The sequence below is a fragment of the Misgurnus anguillicaudatus genome, chromosome 5 (assembly GCF_027580225.2).
Source record: "Misgurnus anguillicaudatus chromosome 5, ASM2758022v2, whole genome shotgun sequence".
In the NCBI taxonomy this organism is placed as follows: Eukaryota; Metazoa; Chordata; class Actinopteri; order Cypriniformes; family Cobitidae; genus Misgurnus; species Misgurnus anguillicaudatus.
In genome coordinates this window covers 38,016,585-38,035,322 of record NC_073341.2, presented here as the reverse complement: position 1 = coordinate 38,035,322, position 18,738 = coordinate 38,016,585, and the positions used below count along the sequence as shown (strand labels likewise).

The following is an 18,738-nucleotide window of genomic DNA, read 5'->3' as shown; positions in this document are numbered from 1 at the left end:
AAAATCTGCGAATGGGGTAAGCAGATTTTTCTTGAATTTGGTGTTTGAGGAAAATGTTTAAGATTTTTTTGTTTACCCAATTAGCAAATTTTTTTGCTTGTTTTATGCGCAAAATCACTTAAATTTTATATTTTTAGTCTAAAAACTAGACTTGGGTAGACTTGGGTCATTTTGCTCATTAAGAATTTTTTTTGAATTTTTAGATACTTTAGATACTGAATGACCTCGGTGTATGAAATGTGTTATACAAATAAACTTGCCTTGCCTTGCCTTACTTTTACTGAGAACAAGACAAAAAAAAAAACTAAGAAAATATTTTCTTGAAAATCATTTTTTGCAGTGTATTAATCTCTCTCTCTTTATATTTATACTATATATATTAATATATAAATATATTGATTGAAGTATTATAAAGTTACAATCTGTACATGTAAACAAACTAATATCTGTAGACAAGCCATATTTCTTATAATATTTTTCTATTTTTACAGAATTCAATGTAGTTTTACCAACTATATATAGCCATTAGTGAGCATCTGGTTTCTGATTTTATAATTCAAAACCATGTTATTTAGATACACTATAAACAATATTTTTGTTTAAAAAGACTGCACTCACTTTAATAGGTTATCAAATAGTTTAATAGTTATTTTGTGATGTAATGTCTCAATTATATTTAGATACTTAATGTATATTACAGCTTTTTTAACTTTGTGTTTAGCTTTCTGTTCTTATTCTTTGATTTTATTTCTATAACTTATTACTTTACTTTTAATATTGCACTATACATTTTTACTTTTATTTGCACTATTTGTGCAGCCCAGCTGCAAATGCTTTCTGCAAATGGAGGTGGTTTCCGGGACAGGGTTTAGATTAATCCAGGACTAGGCCTTAGTTATATTATGACATTTAAGTAGTTTTTAAAAACTGGGACAAAAAACAATACAGGTGTGCATCTTGAGACAAAAGAATGCCACTGATATAAGATGTGTCAGTACAAGGTGTTTTAAAATAAGGACAGCTCAAAGATGCATTTTAGTCTTAGACTAGGATAAGCTCTTTTCTGGGAAACCACCCCATGTACTTTTTGTCATGCCAATAAAGCACACTTAAAATGAAATGTGCGCAATTCATTTCTCATCCACGCGGGGGCGTAAGTTGACCATCGCCACTATAGGAACATTATTGAAAAACATTTCCTTTGAATTCACCTTAAACTGATTAATTCTGAAGTCTCAAAACCCACAAAATCATGGAAAAAGCACTCTGTGATTTACAACAAATTATTTAATCAGAGCATTCTCTGGTGTGGGAAAAATTCACATCATGGAAAATAATTTAAATCCAGTGGCACGACATGCAGACATTGCGGGGACGCGAGTCACGTCATACACAAGTCTGCAAGTGATTTATGAAAATTACAAACATGAACCACTTCTGCTTCAAATTTAAAGAAACCGCAGTGACTTCTGTGCCAAGTGTCCTTAAAAGTAACATTTTATTTTTACAGCAGCACTGTGTTTAAAAATAAGCAAAGATTATTAATAATAGATTTTCAACATAAATCAGACAAATTGTAGTTTTCTTGCTGGAGGCTTTGCATGCCTGTAACTCACTACAGAATACTAATATAGCAACTGAACAGTGAACTCTATAATGTTATCTGATGATGAATTCTCTCTGATATAAAATGCTTTTCATCACATGAAAGTAATCATAGCACTTCATGAATTCAAACCACTTTCTCAGTCGATGAAATTTAAATAAACAGAGCCGGTCAGGCCATTTAGATGCATCAGAGCGCAGGTGCGTCTCCACGCATGCGAACGAGGCTCAATTCCTCGGACGCCCGCTGTCTTTAGTCATCAAAGTCTGGGATGTCATCGTAAGAGTAACCGCGGTAACCCTTGTAGGCGTAGTAGGCGATGCGCAGGTGGTAAAATCCAGGGAGGAAGACAAGGATTCCGATAATTAGGACAGGAATGGTTCGATCACGGTGCTGTGAAATGACGAAAAGACACAAATGTCAAGTACTTGTCAGGTAACTGTCCCAAAGCACAACTTTTCAGAAGACCTCAAAGACTCTCGGTATAGTTACAAGAGCTGGACATTTAATGATTCATCACTTTATAAATAAGCCACACCTGACACCTGCCTTAAAATGAAAGGCTACGTTCCTACTAGGGTTGTACGATATTGAAGGGAAAAAAGCAATATGTGAAAACTTGCTTTAAAATGCGAAAATTCTTTAAGTTTGTAAAGTCAAATTAAACTTAAACATACATCACATTTCTTCTGGGAGAAAGAAAGCATCACTCTCTTTGTCTTATCAGTCTCTCTGCCACCTGCATCAACCTAAAACTTTGACTTTACGTAACTTCAATCATTTGGTTATTGCGGTATGTACTTTTGTGACATTGCAATTGTTTTGCAATATCTTGCGTGCCTGGTTCCCACAACAGACCTAATTATAGCTGTGAGGTTATTCATACAAATGTAATGCATGTGTAACACTCCTAAACTAACTGGATTGTTTTAAACAGCAACCCTCCCGGTTACATTCGTCATTATATTTAGTTTTTATGTTATTTAAAGGGGTAATTCAACAGTATTTTATGTAGAGGTCTTCTAGGGTCCGAAGAAATCTACCCGAAATTACCCGAATCACTTTATACCTGAACCCGATATAGATATAGTTTATTATGCGTATGTGTTTGATGCGCTGGATTTCATTGAAAAGTCCCAACCGGGTCATGAGTCGCATGCGGTAAGTAAGACTTCTGTTTTATGAAATGCTAGTGCATATTATATAAATGACACAAACATGTAGTGAATTATAAGTTAAACAGTGTTGTATAGTGTTGTATGACTCGTACTCGCTCCTCCCGCGGTAGTAACTCCTCCTTCATGTTTTCGTACGTTATCGGAAAGAATCAATAAAGCTAATCTTTCTTTTATAAATCTGATTAAACTAAAGAGTCTTCGGAGATATAAAGGATGTAATACTACTCTATAGGTACTCCAGATAAATATCAGTAATCCAGAAACAACATGTGTTAGGTGAGCTTTAAATAAACTATAAAAATATATAATAAAAATATGGAAAAATGAAAATAAGTATTGATCAAATAGATCGGCATAATGCTGCATTTAGTAGACACTTGCTGTTTAGATTATAGCACAGCAAACTTTTAACATTATGGGGCAGTTTCACAAAAAAGCTTTAGATTAATCCAGGACTAGGCCTTAGTTATATTAGGACTTTTAAGTAAACCTTAAAAAAAACAATACTGGTGTGCATCTGGAGACTAAACAACGGCACTGATATATTTTAAGATAGTACAGGGTGTTTATAAATTAAGCCGCCTCAAACATGCATTTTAGTTTGGGACTAGGATAAGCCCTGTCCAGGGAAACGTAGCTATAAGGTGGCGACCGGTGACTCTTTTTCGAAAACGCACGATGCGTAGCTCATCACAACATGTATTTAGCCAGTCGTGTGTGGCTCGTCCTGTCAAAATATGTGTTTGGCGCACGTGTCTAAAGGGTTTATGATAAAACGGACACTTTTGTGTTTGCAAAAAAGAGGTGCAGTGTGTACATTTTAGTGGCATCTAGTGGCAAGGTTGCAAATTGCGAGTAGCCGCCACCGGACAAACATGTAATCATAAGAGACAACTTAGTAAAAAAAATTGTCCGTTAAGGGCTTCTTTAGAAAAATGGCGGCACAAAATGGCTTCCATGTAAGGGGACCCTCTGTGTATGTAGATAAAAAGGTCTCGTTTTAAGCTAATAAACACAAAACGGTTCATTATGAAAGGTCTTTATTCCACCCCTGATAATATAGTTTGTATATTATTTTGCATTTCTGTCAAGAGATTCTTCTAAAAATTACACACTGCACCTTTAATCACATGTGTTATCAGAGTTTACTGTTAAGTGAGTGTCTTGCAAGTATTTAGTGAACGTGAGCGTCTCTTTTATCATAAACCCTTTTGACGCGCGCGCAGCAGGCACACATTTTGACATGCATGTTGCACATAGGTTTACATGATGCACCGAACACATTTTCTGAATTCACGCCCCACGGAAGAGAAGTCACAGGTCGCCACTGAACAGCGGTTCTCATGCAGCTGGACACAGGTCACATAGCAGGTAAATTAAAATAACCACTACTCAATTATGAGTGCAGCCTTTAACAGAAATTTAAAGAGTAACTAAACCATAAACCAATCTGTAAGAATGAGGCTTTATTAGTGCTGTTCATTGATTTGAGTAACTTTTTTGACATTTGGGTATAAAGTGCTTCAATGCTACAATATATGGTGTAAAAACATCTTAGTGCTGCCCTCTTCAGGTTGAACGTGGCTACTGCAAATGAATTTTCCTATTGAAGGTTGCGGTACCGCGTGACGTAAGTGGTACGACCCTACGTAAGCAATTTGAAGCTCACCGTGCCCTTGTTACGATCTCCCCACACCCTTGGTACGAGCTAAGTTTGTACCCTCTATCTCTGTTGGGATCTGCCCACTTTTCTTGCATTTTTAAAATATTGCCAGTGGATGGAGTCAGGCTCTGAACAGGGGCTTAGTTACGCTTTAAATACTAGACATCTGGATGGTAAAATACCCCAATCTTTCTGGTCTGGACAATCTGAAACAAAAATGGGGCACACTGCAGATGGGAAGGATCTTAAGAGATCTCTTACTAAATCTGAACACCTTATAGGGATTAACCCCTGCATCGGGTGCACTGAGCAGCACGGTTTAATCTCAATCTGCTACTATGTATTAAAACAGTTTGAGATCCTCACATTTGATATAGTCATGCAAAATCATCAACTGATGTGTAGGTCCGTGATTCTTAAACTGAGGGCCCTGAGATGGGGGTCCAGTTAAATTACTTTTTATAAAATACATTAATTTATCATAAATTCTGTGTAATTAAACCTTAAAAAAATGAACCAAATAACCAACAGCACCACATTGTATAATTGAATATGTTTTGTTTAATTAAAATTTTGGAATTGTTTATGTCATAAATTTTCTTTTGGGGGTCTATAAAGGGATGCATTGTACAAAACGGGGGCCGCACGCCAAAAAAGTTTGAGAACCACTGGTGTGGATTGACTAAGCAAGATTTTCTTTCTTTCTTTAAATGCCATGCCAGCTTCTAAGGCTATATTCATGGTGAGAATAATATAAATTAAGACTAGAAAAGATGTTTAAAATTCATTTCACCTAAAAATCGTAGAACTATGAAACAAGATTTTAATGCACTGAGCCTGTACGGCATGATTGCGACACATTAAACCAATGACGGTTTTACAATTTAAACCAACAACCTTCATTTGGATTTTTGGATTTGGTTAAGCTTTGGTGTCTGTTCTGTAAAATGCATTACATTGCATTACATGTAAGGGATAATGTAGAGGCAGCCGGTAGTTATCGGGAAATAAGCCCCGACAGTGTGATCATGTATCACACTGAAGGGGCTTATTTACCCAATAACTACCGGCTGCCTCTACATTATCCCGCTTATTACACGGCTACTTGTCACATAAGAAAAAAACCTGGACATGAATATGAATTTGAAACATTTTATTGGCATATTTGTTTTAAATTAACATTTTTATCCTTCCGCGAAACTTTGCACAGATGCATAAAATGATCGTAATACCTTATTAAGATCCTCTGCTTCATACTTGTCTGTCTCCATTTTTTCTCTTTTAGCCAGTCTTTGAGAAGTTTTAATGCCCATTCTGTATTTTTTTGTGTGTTGGCTTCGTAGCTGTCATGCTCTATTTTGTCAAGTTCAGTCTAAGCTCTCTGTGTCTTGTCGTTGTTCTTTCTTCTATCCGCTGTTTAAATGTTTTGTTTTTTTCTGTACATGTTAAAATGAATGTCAAAATTTTCCATTCTTAATTGTGGTTCTCCAGTGTTTGTCACAAGATGGCGCCAAACAGTAATCTTTGTTGGCGCGGAGGGATTTACAACATACAAGTAGCACCGGCTATGCGTTATTACTTTGGAGCGGTTATTATTTGAAAAGAACGAACCTGCAAATGTCTCAACTGACCAATCAGAATCAAGCATTCCAGAGAGCCGTGTAATAAGCATTAATAAAGGCCTACTAAAGACTATAAGACTACTTGAAGAGTGTAAATCACGTTATCAACAAATGAATGCACACAAAGCAGAATTTAGGAATAGGTTTTTAAATGACCAATAGTGACACAACATGAAGAGAAATCATAACAGAATGTAATAAAAACCACAATAATGTTGTACAACACTCACATCGTTCACTTCAAAGTATCCTGCTAACAGGAGAGACCCGATGACGATCAGTATAGAGCCAATGAGGAAGAGACCTGCTGCCAGGGCGATCGCTTTATAAGGGACTTTAGGTGGACTCTTCTTAAACTTAGAGAAGAAATAACAGTGCACAATAACATGATGCATTACTGCAGCCCTCAGTATAAAGAACAGCAATGGGCAGGGGTGAAAATAAATTATTAAAATATACTTTAGTTATGGACAGACAGACCACATAGATAAATTGTATAATTTATGAATGAATGCATGAACAGAGAAGCACAAAGCAATGCCGATATAACTCCAAAACTTTGATAAGAGAGAAACAGACAGACGTATGATTTACTCTCTGAAATGGATTCATATTAAAGTGAATTACACTCGAGTGCATTAAAAGCCTCGTGCTCTCTCTTACCTGGAGATCAATGTATCCATCATCATCACTAGCTAGTTTTGAGTATCTCACTCCAGAATTCATCATGTTTCGTGGTGGCATCTTTACCCCTGACTTTATAACAAACATATGATTTCAAAAACACCACCATCATGCACCAATACTATTTATGTACAGCAACGTTGTACATCTATTCTGACACATAAGACATTTTACTTTCCAGTTATCAATGATTATAAGCAAATATAAACATGTTTAACCGTGTTTCGCTACCTTAATCCTAAAGTTGCTGCTTTCCAGGCGACAATTTCACACGACGTAGTATCAAGAAATTTGTTTGAATTTACGCTTGAATCAACTCCATCAGTCATTTAAAAGTAATATTTTACGTAAATCTTTGACAATTTGGGTCAGACACGACACGGCACAACAATGTCGTGTTTACATAGCGAACGCTTCCGGGTTTGGTGTCACGCATGCGCATGCGGCCTCTGCACGTTGATGACGTTTACAACATAACACCGCACGAGGGAGCTCCATAATCGATTTTTTTTTTTTTTTTTTTTTTTTTTTTTTTTTTTTTTTTTCGATTTTTTTTTTTTTTTTTTTTTTTTTTTTATGTTTCCAGTTAAGTTACCGTTTTCATTACTCTCTTTAAATGTTCGGGGTATTCAAAACAAGGTCAAAAGAAAGGCTATGTTTTTATTCTGTAAAGGAACTGGTTCGCATTGCATCTTTTTACAAGAGACGCACTCTATTGTTGCTGATGCAGCTTTTTGGTCGAGTCAATGGGGAGATAAAGTGTTACTAAGCCACGGATCCTCCCACTCTGCAGGAACTGCTATTTTATTTAACAACTGTCCAGGAAAAGTTATCTCTGTTAAAACTGATTCTAATGGACATTGGGTTGCAATTGTTATGGATATTGAATCCGTCTTTTTTATTTTGATTAATATTTATGGCTATAATAATGTAAAACAAAATCAGCAGCTTTTTGCTGATGTTTCCTGTTTAGTTTGTGACTTTAAGAAGTTGTTCCCAACAGATAATATTGTTATAGGTGGAGACTTTAATGTTACACCAGATGAAACTCTTGACAGACATCCACCTAAAAGTAGTACCCCTCAACCAAACTCTCTGATTACAAATTTTTGCAATAATCTTAAATTATTGGATGTATGGAGACATTTTAACCCTAACACCAAACAGTTCTCATGGTTTAGACCCAATGCCTCTAGCAAATCAAGGATCGACTATTGGTTGATTTCAGATAATTTGTTACATTTCGTTAAGCATTGCACTATTTCACCAGCACCTTTAACAGATCACTGTGCTATTGCCTTGGATGTTACGCCAACAAGTAAAATTTCACATTGTAAGGGATATTGGAAGTTTAATTCTGATTTGCTTGTAAATGAAGGATTTTGTGCTAAGTTAAAAGATTTGATTAGAGAAATTGAAAACAGTAATGACTTCAGTTCTCATAAAGCCAGGTGGGAGTTCCTTAAATTTAGAATTTGTGAATTTTCTATAAACTATAGTAAAATGCTTGCCAAAATAAGAAAACAAACTGAACACAAAATTGTATCTGAAATTAATAAGTACTGTAGTAAAATTTCTCTGAATAGCTTAGAAAAAAGTAATCTTATTTCTCTTCAATCACAACTGGATGACTTGTACATTAAAAAAGCTAAAGGTGCATACATTCGTTCAAGAGCCAAATGGATAGAAGAGGGAGAGAAGAGCACGTCTTATTTTTGTAGATTGGAAAAAAGACGCCAATCAAAAAACAGTATTGTTTCCCTAATTGTAAATGATGTTGAAATTACTGATCCTAAAATAATTAGCAAAAAAATACATGATTTCTATAGTGACTTGTATTTGTCTAATTTTTCTCCAAATGAGTGTGATGACTTTTTTGAAAAAATTATAAATTATATTCCCAAGATTAACAATGAATTGAGAGATCTTTGTGATGCGCAACTATGTATGGAAGAACTTGATTTAGCTGTTCAGAAACTCAAACCAAACAAATCGCCTGGTCCTGACGGCCTTACAGGGAATTTTTATAAATTCTTTTGGAATGAATTGAAAATGCTACTATTTAATGCCCTTAGTGAATCTATTGAAGATGGTTCATTGGGCCCCACAATGAGTCAAGGCTTGATTACATTAATTCCCAAACCAGATAAAGATCATAGAATTTTAGATAATCTCCGCCCAATCACTTTACTTAACAGTGACTATAAAATTTTCACACACGTCTTTGTCAATCGATTAAAAAAAGGACTTAATGGAGTAGTTAATGAGGTTCAATCGGGATTTCTTAAGGAAAGGTCCATTCACAATAATATAAGGCTAGTAATGGATGTGGTAGAATACAATCACTTGATAGAGGATGATGGATATATTCTTTTCTTAGACTTTAAGAAAGCCTTTGACACGCTAGAACATAGGTTTTTATTTAAAGCTTTAGAAAGTTTTGGTTTTGGTGAGCACTTTGTCAATATTATAAAAATGATCTATAAAGGTATGAACAGTTCGATTTCTCTTCCTTGTGGTACATCACAAAGATTTCCTGTCAGTCGTGGAATAAGGCAGGGATGCCCTCTATCCCCTCTTTTATTCATTTTGGCTGCGGATATGTTATCTACTTTAGTTATTCATGATCAAACGGTACAAAAATTAAAAGTATTTGGTAAAAGTATAGCAATTAGTCAACTGGCAGACGATACTACACTCTTCTTAAAAAACAAAGACCAAGTTCCTCTGGCCATCTCATTAGTTAATGTGTTTTCTAAGGCATCAGGACTACAGTTGAATCTAAGCAAATGTGAACTTCTTGCCCTGCATCAGAGTGATAGTGCTTGTTTGCATAATATTCCGGTAAAAGATAAAGTGAAATATCTAGGCATTATAGTTACCAAAGATCAGAAAATAAGTACGAAAGAAAACTTTGATAATAACTTGCAAAAAGCAAACCGTGTATTAAATTGCTGGTTACAAAGGGACATTTCCATCTTTGGCCGAATCTTGCTAACGAAGGTTGAATATTTATCAAGACTGATTTATCCCGCTTTTTCTTTGGCTCCCCCCTCAAATTTCATCAAAGTATGTTCCCAAAAAATGTTTAATTTTATTTGGAAGCACAAAGCCCATTATATTAAAAAAACAGACACTACAAAATCCTATGAACAAGGTGGTTTGAATGTAATTGAATTTGAAAACATGAATACTTTGTTAAAACTTAAATGGTTAAAAATGTTTCTATGTAAAGAAGATAGTTTTTGGTTTACAGTTCCATCAGCTCTGTTTCAAGAATATGGTGGAATTAAATTTTTTCTCAAATGTGATTTTGATTTATCTAAACTCCCAGTGAAACTATCTACATTCCATCAACAAGTACTCTTATTTTGGAAATTGGCACATACACACAATTTTACACCTCATAATGCTTCAATTTGGAACAACAGATATATATTGCACAAGAACAGATCTTTATGCTATAAGAATTGGTTAAACAGAAGTATATGGTCAGTGAGAGATCTAATGGATGAACAGGGTAACATTTTAGATTATAATGCTTTTACTTTGAAACATGGTTTTGCCTGTCACCCGAAAGAGTTTTTCATTGTTGTGAATGCAATACCTTCTGGCATAAAAATGCTGATGAAATCCTCTCTTTCCTATTCTGAAGTTAAACCAGTTCTCCCAGCCTTATATATTGGAGATTTTCAGTTTAAAAGTGATAGTTGTACTAACAAATATATAAGACAGGTCATTTTAAAAACCTGTTATCCCTGTCAAGTTAAAAGAAACAAATTAGATCACATGTTTGATAAGAATACTGTGACTTTTCTTCGAACGGCTTATTTGAAATTTCCTGTTCCTCCTAAGGCTAAAGAAATACATTTCAAAATTTTAAATGAGATTTATCCTTCTTATAAATTCTTAAATCAGAAATTTAATATAGAAATGGTCCCCTGTTCCTTTTGTGAAAGCCAATCTGAAGACACAGATCATATTTTTTTCTTGTGTAATTTTTCCAAACTGTTCTGGATATCACTTCAGGACTGGTTGATAGAAAAAGAGGTGGTTGCTGATAATTTTGTTTTTTCTTTGCATCATATTTTATTTGGAGTATTTCAAGACTGTTGTGTTAATTCTTTCTTGCTTAATAACATTGTAATATTAGCAAAATATTTCATTCATAAATGTAGATTCTTTAAATCCCCCCCACTACTTATTGTATTCAAAAATGACTTAAAATGTTTTTCCAAAGCCCTTAATAAGATGAAAGGTCAGAGTGCTATGAAGCTGCTTTACTTATTGACGTCATTTAATTTATTGTGATACTGCCCCTAATATGTATCTTTGTTTTATTCATTTATTTATTTTTCTTTTACGTGTTATTTAAATTCATTTAAATTATTATTTCAGATTTCTATTTATTTTTTCAATTTCTTCTTGTGTTGAGCCTGTTATACTTATTTAAACTGTGAATATATATTTGCCTTTGTTGTTGATATACTTTTCTATTCAATAAAAAAAAAAAAAAAAAAAAAAAAAAAAAAAAAAAAAAAAAAAAAAAAAAAAAAAAAAAAAAAAAGCTCCATAATCGAAAACAACGCTAATTTATTAAAACTATGTGAAATATTATGTAAATTAAGTAAAGTAAATCAAAAAGAGAACATTCAATAATGAAAACAGAATGCAAGAAAAAAATAAAAAACAACATCGTTAGTTATATAGCAATATATGTAAATACATAGAACCATTACGAACACCCATTAATATATTATATAGGCTATATTGACGTAATATTATAACTACTTGTGAATTACTTGCATTTAAAATCACTTGTTTTCAATAAGGATTTGAGATTTCCCTAATTCCCAAAAAGCAACATGTTCTGGGACAAATCTGGCTTGCATTGGGCATTTCTGTCTTAAAGGGGAGATCTCAGGAAAATGTTTAAGTGCTATAATTGAGTCCCCAGTGCTTCTATCACCCTAGAAAATGTGAAAAAGGACAGTAACTTAAAATAGGTTCTTGAAATTTGGCTCCCCTTGTGATGTCAGAAGGGGATAATACCGCCCCTTAATCTGCACTTTCCAACCAAGGCACTGCCATTTAGTGCAGAGATCAGCTCTGTTCAGCTCTTGCCTTGTGTGTGCGTTTTTTTCGTGTTTTCTTACTCTTGAGTTTTAATTGTAGGTCCACCCCTGCGCACCTGTTCCAAATTGGGTTCCTTGTGGGAGGCTATATTATGGATGCTGGTGGAAATAGCCAGGAGAGCACTCACCAGCAGAATACGCACCAGCAAACAACTCTTTTTCCTTGTTTAGTTTTCTTTATTTTTTCTTTCGTTATTCGTAAGTTTGATTAGTTGTTTTGGGTTGAGGTTTCAGGTATTTAATTAACATTGGGAGTAATTTGATTAATTTTTGTTACTTAAAGACTTAATTTTTAGGGTTGGTTGTTTCGTTTGATTCGTGTTTTCTTTTTTAATAAATATTTTGTAGTAATTTGGCTTCACGTGTCCTTCCTTTATGTTGCGTTTTCCCCTTCCTTATGGTTTTACTTAGGGGTTCGTAACATAAAATAGGGGCTCGTCCTTCCCAATTTTTTTCCTCTTCTTTTTTTGAGGGGAAACTTATTACAATTGTGCATAACAAATTCCAGAAAGGTAGAGTAAACCTTGAGGACCTTGTCTTGCGCCGGCCTTATCTACAGTTTTGTTATTTAAGTTTGTTATTTTTGGAGATAATACAGGGAGGAGGCTTTGCTTCCCAATTGGTACCCTCTGAAAAGCTAGTTAGGGTTTATTTAGTTGTTGGATAGCCCTGCTACAATAGACACCATCACAGAAATTCTATTGGTTTTATTGGGAATTTTATTGGTTCTAATGGAATATGGCCCAAAACACACTACAGTGTATTGGTCTTTGTTGGTCTCTAATGGTATGTATTGGTTCTATTGGTTCTATGTATTGGTTCTAATGGAATATGGCCCAAAACACACTACAGTGTAGTGGTTTTAATTGTAAAAGCTAATGGTTCCTATTGGTATTTTAATGGAAACCATTAGAATTTTCTGTAATGGTTTTATTGTTTTTTTTTTTTAGCAGAGAGGTATAGGTTTAGGCCTGGAATTATTTGCACTTTTGTATTTTTGAGTATTGAACTATGGTGACATTTGATTTAATACATTTATTAAACAACCAAGTCTTGAGGGATTGAAGTCACGTTTAGCATTTAAAAAAAAAAAGTATGTTTAGCATTTAAAGGGACACACCCAAAAACGGCACATTTTTCACACATACAAAGGGGAAATTTTAACATGTTATAATAAATTATCTATATGCATAACATTCTCATACGTATTCTGTAGACACCAAAGATTTATTTGACATCTTAAAAAGTGAAATCTTTTCCCCTTTAATTCTGTCTCTCTTTTTCTCACATCCTTGTGTAAAACAACATTCGGGGGAGTGGTGGCGTAAGGCTAGCCAAACAAAAGCAAACAGCACATTTTTGGCAATGTCCTGGCATGAGTTTGGTCTGCCAGAAAAAAAGATCCATATTTGGCTGAGAAGTTTTGGGTGGCTAAAGGCTAAAGAGTGGGGAAACAATCAAAAGTGTTTTATCATGAAGAAATGTAAAAAGTCTTAATAGTTTTGTCGTGACAAAAAACATTGAACATATTTAATCGAAAAGCAAACACTTTTCACTATTAATGTCAAATGAGATTTACAAAATGAAAATAAGTAATTAATCTTTAAGGCAATAATAACAATAATATTTATTTCTTAACGAAAGAAAAAACTACAAAAAGCATACACTGACTACAAAAACAACATTGCTCTTCTACAAAAAGTATTTTAAAGGACATGCTGGCAATGTTTAAGTTCAATCAACATTTTATTAGCTTCCAAAAATATAACTTTTGCTATAAACTTTTCTAGTAAAACTGCCACTACACATTTACAAGCATCCATAAGGTCAAATATTTGTATATAGTATGAATCATTATTCCAGATGTGTATAAAGTATATTTACCATTTAGTTTAGACGATTGGACATGATGGATCCAGGGTGCCTTCCAGGGCTCCAGGCATGTCCAACTAGGAATAGACTCCAGATTATATCTCACGGCTAGCCTGGGAACTCTTGGTATCCCACAGGAGGAGCTGGAAGAAGTGGCCAAAGGAAAAATGTGTGGCCTGTTTGCCTTTTAGACATGGTCTTGGATTTGCAGAAGGAAATTGGATGAATGGATGGATGAATTGAAGGATACTACCTAAATACTTACTGTTACGTCATTTTTATCCATAATGTATGGTGCCAAATTAAAGTTTAAAGAGGACGCATTCAATTTACAACCACACATCACAACCACTTGGCAGGTCTTTTGCAGAAGTGCTGTGGTATGACATGGTATAACTATGTGAATATATATCAAAGATACCACAAAAAAAATAAAACACAAAAAACAAATTTTTTTTTAGTTAGAAAGTGACATTGAGGGAAGCATAGAAAAATGACTCATGTTGAGGTCAGTTTGAAGATCGAACATAAATGCAGTTTATTGAACGAAGTTCGGGAGAAGCATGGTCGTGTAATTCAACCAATCACCACAAAGAGATCTCTATATAGCCATCCCTCACCTCTGTCCCGTGACAGTTTTTTGCAGCATCCTTTCTCCACCCCATCGCCTCTTTCTTTGCTGTGATATCTATCCCAGTTAGGGAGGGGGGGAGTACTCATGTTTCGGGCTAATATTCCATGCTCCGACCCCTCCCCTCGGATAGCATGCCAAATATGCTTCTTCATATTAGATGTTATTGCAAACTCATTAAACGCATGCTGTCTAGCCAGCAGGATAAACACTATACAATTAGGAACCAGCCCATATCAAACAAGCTACTAAATAACAAATTCAAAACTATTTGTTCCTTTGCAGACAAAAAAACTCACCTTAACTTCAAACTATTAAAAAAAGACCCAGATTTGTTTATATTAAAGGGGGCATTTGTTGTACCCATAGTACATATGTGAAGTTTTAGCTCAAAATATCCTATAGATAATTTATTATAGCATGTTAAAATTGTCACTTTGTATAGGTGTGTGCAAAAATATGCCGTTTTGGGTGTCATTTAACATGCAAATGAGCTGATCTCTGCAGTAAATGGCAGTGCCGTGGTTGGATAGTGCAGATTAAGGGGAGGTATTATCCCCTTCTGACATCGCAAGGGGAGCCAAATTTCAATGACCTTTTTTTCACATGCTTGTGGAGAATGGTTTACCAAAACTAAGTTACTGGGTTTAACTTATTCACATTTTCTAGGTTGATAAAAGCACTGGGGACCTAATTATAGCACTTATGCTACTTATACACCAAACGCGTTACTCACTCTAGATTACTCGTGGGATTTAAGTTGAATATTTTCAATAGTGCTGGGAAAAGATTAATCGCGATTAATCGCATACAAAATAAAAGTGCATTTTTGCCTAATATATGAGTGTGCGCTGTGTGCAACTATTATGTATATATAAATACACACACATTGTATGTATGTATTTAAGAAACATGTACATTTAAGAAACATTTACATGTGTATTTATATTTATTTATATTTTTATATATTCTATATTAACAATAAAAATAGATATATACATTTTTATATGAATAAAAATGTTCTGAAATGTATATATGTATGTGTGTGTGTGTGTGTGTGTGTGTGTGTGTGTGTGTGTGTGTGTGTGTGTGTGTGTGTGTGTGTGTGTGTGTGTGTGTGTGTTTAAATATACATAATAATTATACACAGTACAGACATGTATATTAGGCAAAAATGCACTTTTATTTTGTATGCGATTAATCGCGATTAATCTTTTCCCAGCATAAATTTTCAACTTGGGCGAAGACGCGTTTGATGCGAATAATGCGTGTTTTCGCGGCAAACGCGACGCCCATATCGCATCATTCAGATCGCCCTACGCAAGGACATGTCTGATCGCGTCTTTGCATTGACTTTGTATGTAATCTACTCGCGCAAATCATTGAACTCGCATCTGGTTAAACATGGAAAAAGTCAAATTTTCATGGTATGTCCCCTGTGTTCACACCAGCCGCAAAGGTGTCAAGCACGCGTGATTTCATTGTTAAGTCAATGTGAAGACAAGTTGATGTGCATCTGGAGGTCTCGCGGCACAAATGAGGCATTTAGCATGGCGCGGTAGAAGCGATTCCGCCTCATTTGTGCGTCTAGTTTGCGAATTCAGTGTTGCAGCGAGAAATGCGCGAGTTGAATAATTTTAACTTTGGCGGAAAAACGCACCGCGTTAACCAATCAGGAGCTTGCTCTAGTAATGACGTGATAACAGGAAGCGATTACGAGTGGAGTTGCAGAAGCCCCTCCCATGACGCGAATTTCCACATGAATGTCTTGATGACTAGAATTTTCGGTAGATGCGAATTTGACGCCTCAAACGCGTCTGGTGTGAACCCACAGTAAGAATAAATGGTTTGTGCCACATCTGTGGTGAAAAAATGCATAAAACTACTATTCGTATGATAAACAATTTTGTTAGTGTTGGGTCACTTGGGGGGTCTTGACCTAAAACTAGTTTTAAAGCATTGATGTAGACAGTGAGGGGCAAAGATTGATCCAACACAATTTTCAGCTTTTGCACTTTTTATTTGGAGGATTAGGAGGCTTCTGACCATTTCATAACACATGACATCAGTGATGAGTTTGGTAATTGCCCCCACTCAGGTACATTAGTGCTATTTACACCATCACCCTGACGCGCTCTGCTGCACCATGAAACAGCAGAAAAGGGGGAAAAAGTTTCACAACAGTAGTCAATATATGGATTGTTATGGTGGTCTTATTTAAAGACTGTGAGACAGTCAGAGGCTATCGATTGGACGCCGAACCACTGATCCATCACATCTTTCACTGTGGGCGTTTTCTGCTGTCTGGGATTTGCTGTCGTGTCTGTGAACCTGACCGTGTTTAACAGCCTGGTGAATATTCGTGTTGAAGTAACGCTGACCAGCCAATCAAAAGCCTGCCAAATCAGAAAGGGATTAAGTGATTATATTGATATAATTATGTAACAAAACTACAGCACTTCACAGAGGTAAAAGTAGGGCTGTGATGGTACTATAGTGTCCTGCTGTGAACCTCTCATGGTGAGCCAAACATCGATTCATTATCTGAGGAGTCGATTCAAAACAAAAGGCAATGCCGGTGTGACTTTACATGCTTTTCTGTCACACACGGCATGTCTCACAGATGCCAAGTGCTCCTGTTTTTGCAAACATCTTTGCTTGAGGTGCATCCCACAATAAAACCCTCCAAGTTTCTTTACCAGATATAGCAAAAATATAAAAAATTGTGTACTCAGCATAAACTTAATGCATTACACCAAAAGAATGCCATGATATACAGTCATGTGCAAAAGTCTTAGGCCAGCATGCTACCTACCATTAGATGTGTTGTTTTTGCAATTGTATAGTGATCATATATAATTCTTTCTCAGTCTCTTTGTTAGAATACAACCAGAAATGTGTATGTACAGTATTAAAAAGAGTATAAAGTATAAGCTGAAGTGTCAAGTATTTAGGGTAAACTCCACTTACACTTGAGCAATATCAGGAAACTGCAGGATCTCTTAAAGCTAAATAAAATTAAATCCTAATTTCTAATTTTAAAGAAAGTAAGCTTTTTACTTCATTCTGCTCAAAAACGCTCAAGATGTGTTTCGTTCCAAGAGAGGTCAAACTAAATACTGACTGATGCCTGAAGAAGACATTTAGTTCTGAAAATTGTTTTGTTTTTAATGTTGTGTACATATTTCCTGTATTTTCTGTTTGTATCTTAATAAAAAGAATGAAAAATACATATGGATGGACATTAAAACTTTTGCACTAAGACTTTTGCCCAGTACTCTATATACACTCACCTAAAGAATTATTAGGAACACCATACTAATACTGTGTTTCGCCTTCAGAATTGCCTACGTGGCATTGATTCAACAAGGTGCTGAAAGCATTCTTTAGAAATGTTGACCCATATTGACAGGATAGCATTCTTGCAGTTGATGGAGATTTGTGGGATGCACATCCAGGGCACGAAGCTCCCGTTCCACCACATCCCAAAGATGCTCTATTGGGTTGAGATCTGGTGACTGTGGGGGCCATTTTAGTACAGTGAACTCATTGTCATGTTCAAGAAACCAGTTTGAAATGATTCGAGCTTTGTGCCATGGTGCATTATCCTGCTGGAAGTAGCCATCAGAGGATGAGTACATGGTGGTCATAAAGGGATGGACATGGTCAGAAACAATGCTCAGGTAGGCTGTGGCATTTAAACGATGCCCAATTGGCACTAAGGGACCTAAAGTGTTCCAAGAAAACATCCCCTAATTCTGACTCCACCATCTGAATGTCTCAACAGAAATCGAGACTCATCAGACCAGGCAACATTTTTCCAGTCTTCAACTGTCCAATTTTGGTGAGCTCGTGCAAATTGTAGCCTCTTTTTCCTATTTGTAGTGGAGATGAGTGGTACCCGGTGGGGTCTCCTGCTGTTGTAGCCCATCCTCCTCAAGGTTGTGCGTGTTGTGGCTTCACAAATGCTTTGCTGCATACCTCGGTTGTAACGAGTGGTTATTTCAGTCAAAGCTGCTCTTCTATCAGCTTGAATCAGTCGGCCCATTCTCCTCTGCCCTCTAGTATCAACAAGGCATTTTTGCCCACAGGACTGCAGCATACTGGATGTTTTTCCCTTTTCACACCATTCTTTGTAAACCCTAGAAATGGTTGTGCGTGAAAATCCCAGTAACTGAACAGATTGTGAAATACTCAGACTGGCCCGTCTGGCACCAACAACCATGCCATGCTCAAAATTGCTTAAATCATCTTTCTTTCCCATTCTGACATTCAGTTTGGAGGTCAGGAGATTGTCTTGACCAGGACCACACCCCTAAATCCATTAAAGCAACTGCAATGTGATTG

At 35.6% G+C, this 18,738-nt stretch overlaps 1 protein-coding gene across 2 annotated transcripts; it reads right to left on the bottom strand.

Moving 5' to 3' along the window:
- Positions 1–1,267: 1,267 nt before the first annotated feature.
- On the bottom strand, positions 1,268–13,832 carry tmem230b (transmembrane protein 230b). 2 transcript variants are annotated; one of them, XM_055167908.2, is made up of 4 exons: positions 13,773–13,832; positions 6,733–6,825; positions 6,300–6,425; positions 1,268–1,999 (listed from the first exon to the last, which is right to left on the bottom strand). In XM_055167908.2, exons 1-4 carry the CDS (start codon positions 13,773–13,775, stop codon positions 1,859–1,861), a joined length of 363 nt encoding a protein of 120 aa, XP_055023883.1. In that variant the 5' UTR covers positions 13,776–13,832; the 3' UTR covers positions 1,268–1,858. The 2 variants fall into 2 exon arrangements, with proteins under 2 accessions (XP_055023883.1, XP_055023884.1); XM_055167909.2 differs by lacking the exon at positions 13,773–13,832 and adding an exon at positions 6,985–7,191.
- Between the last annotated feature and the right edge of the window lie 4,906 nt (positions 13,833–18,738).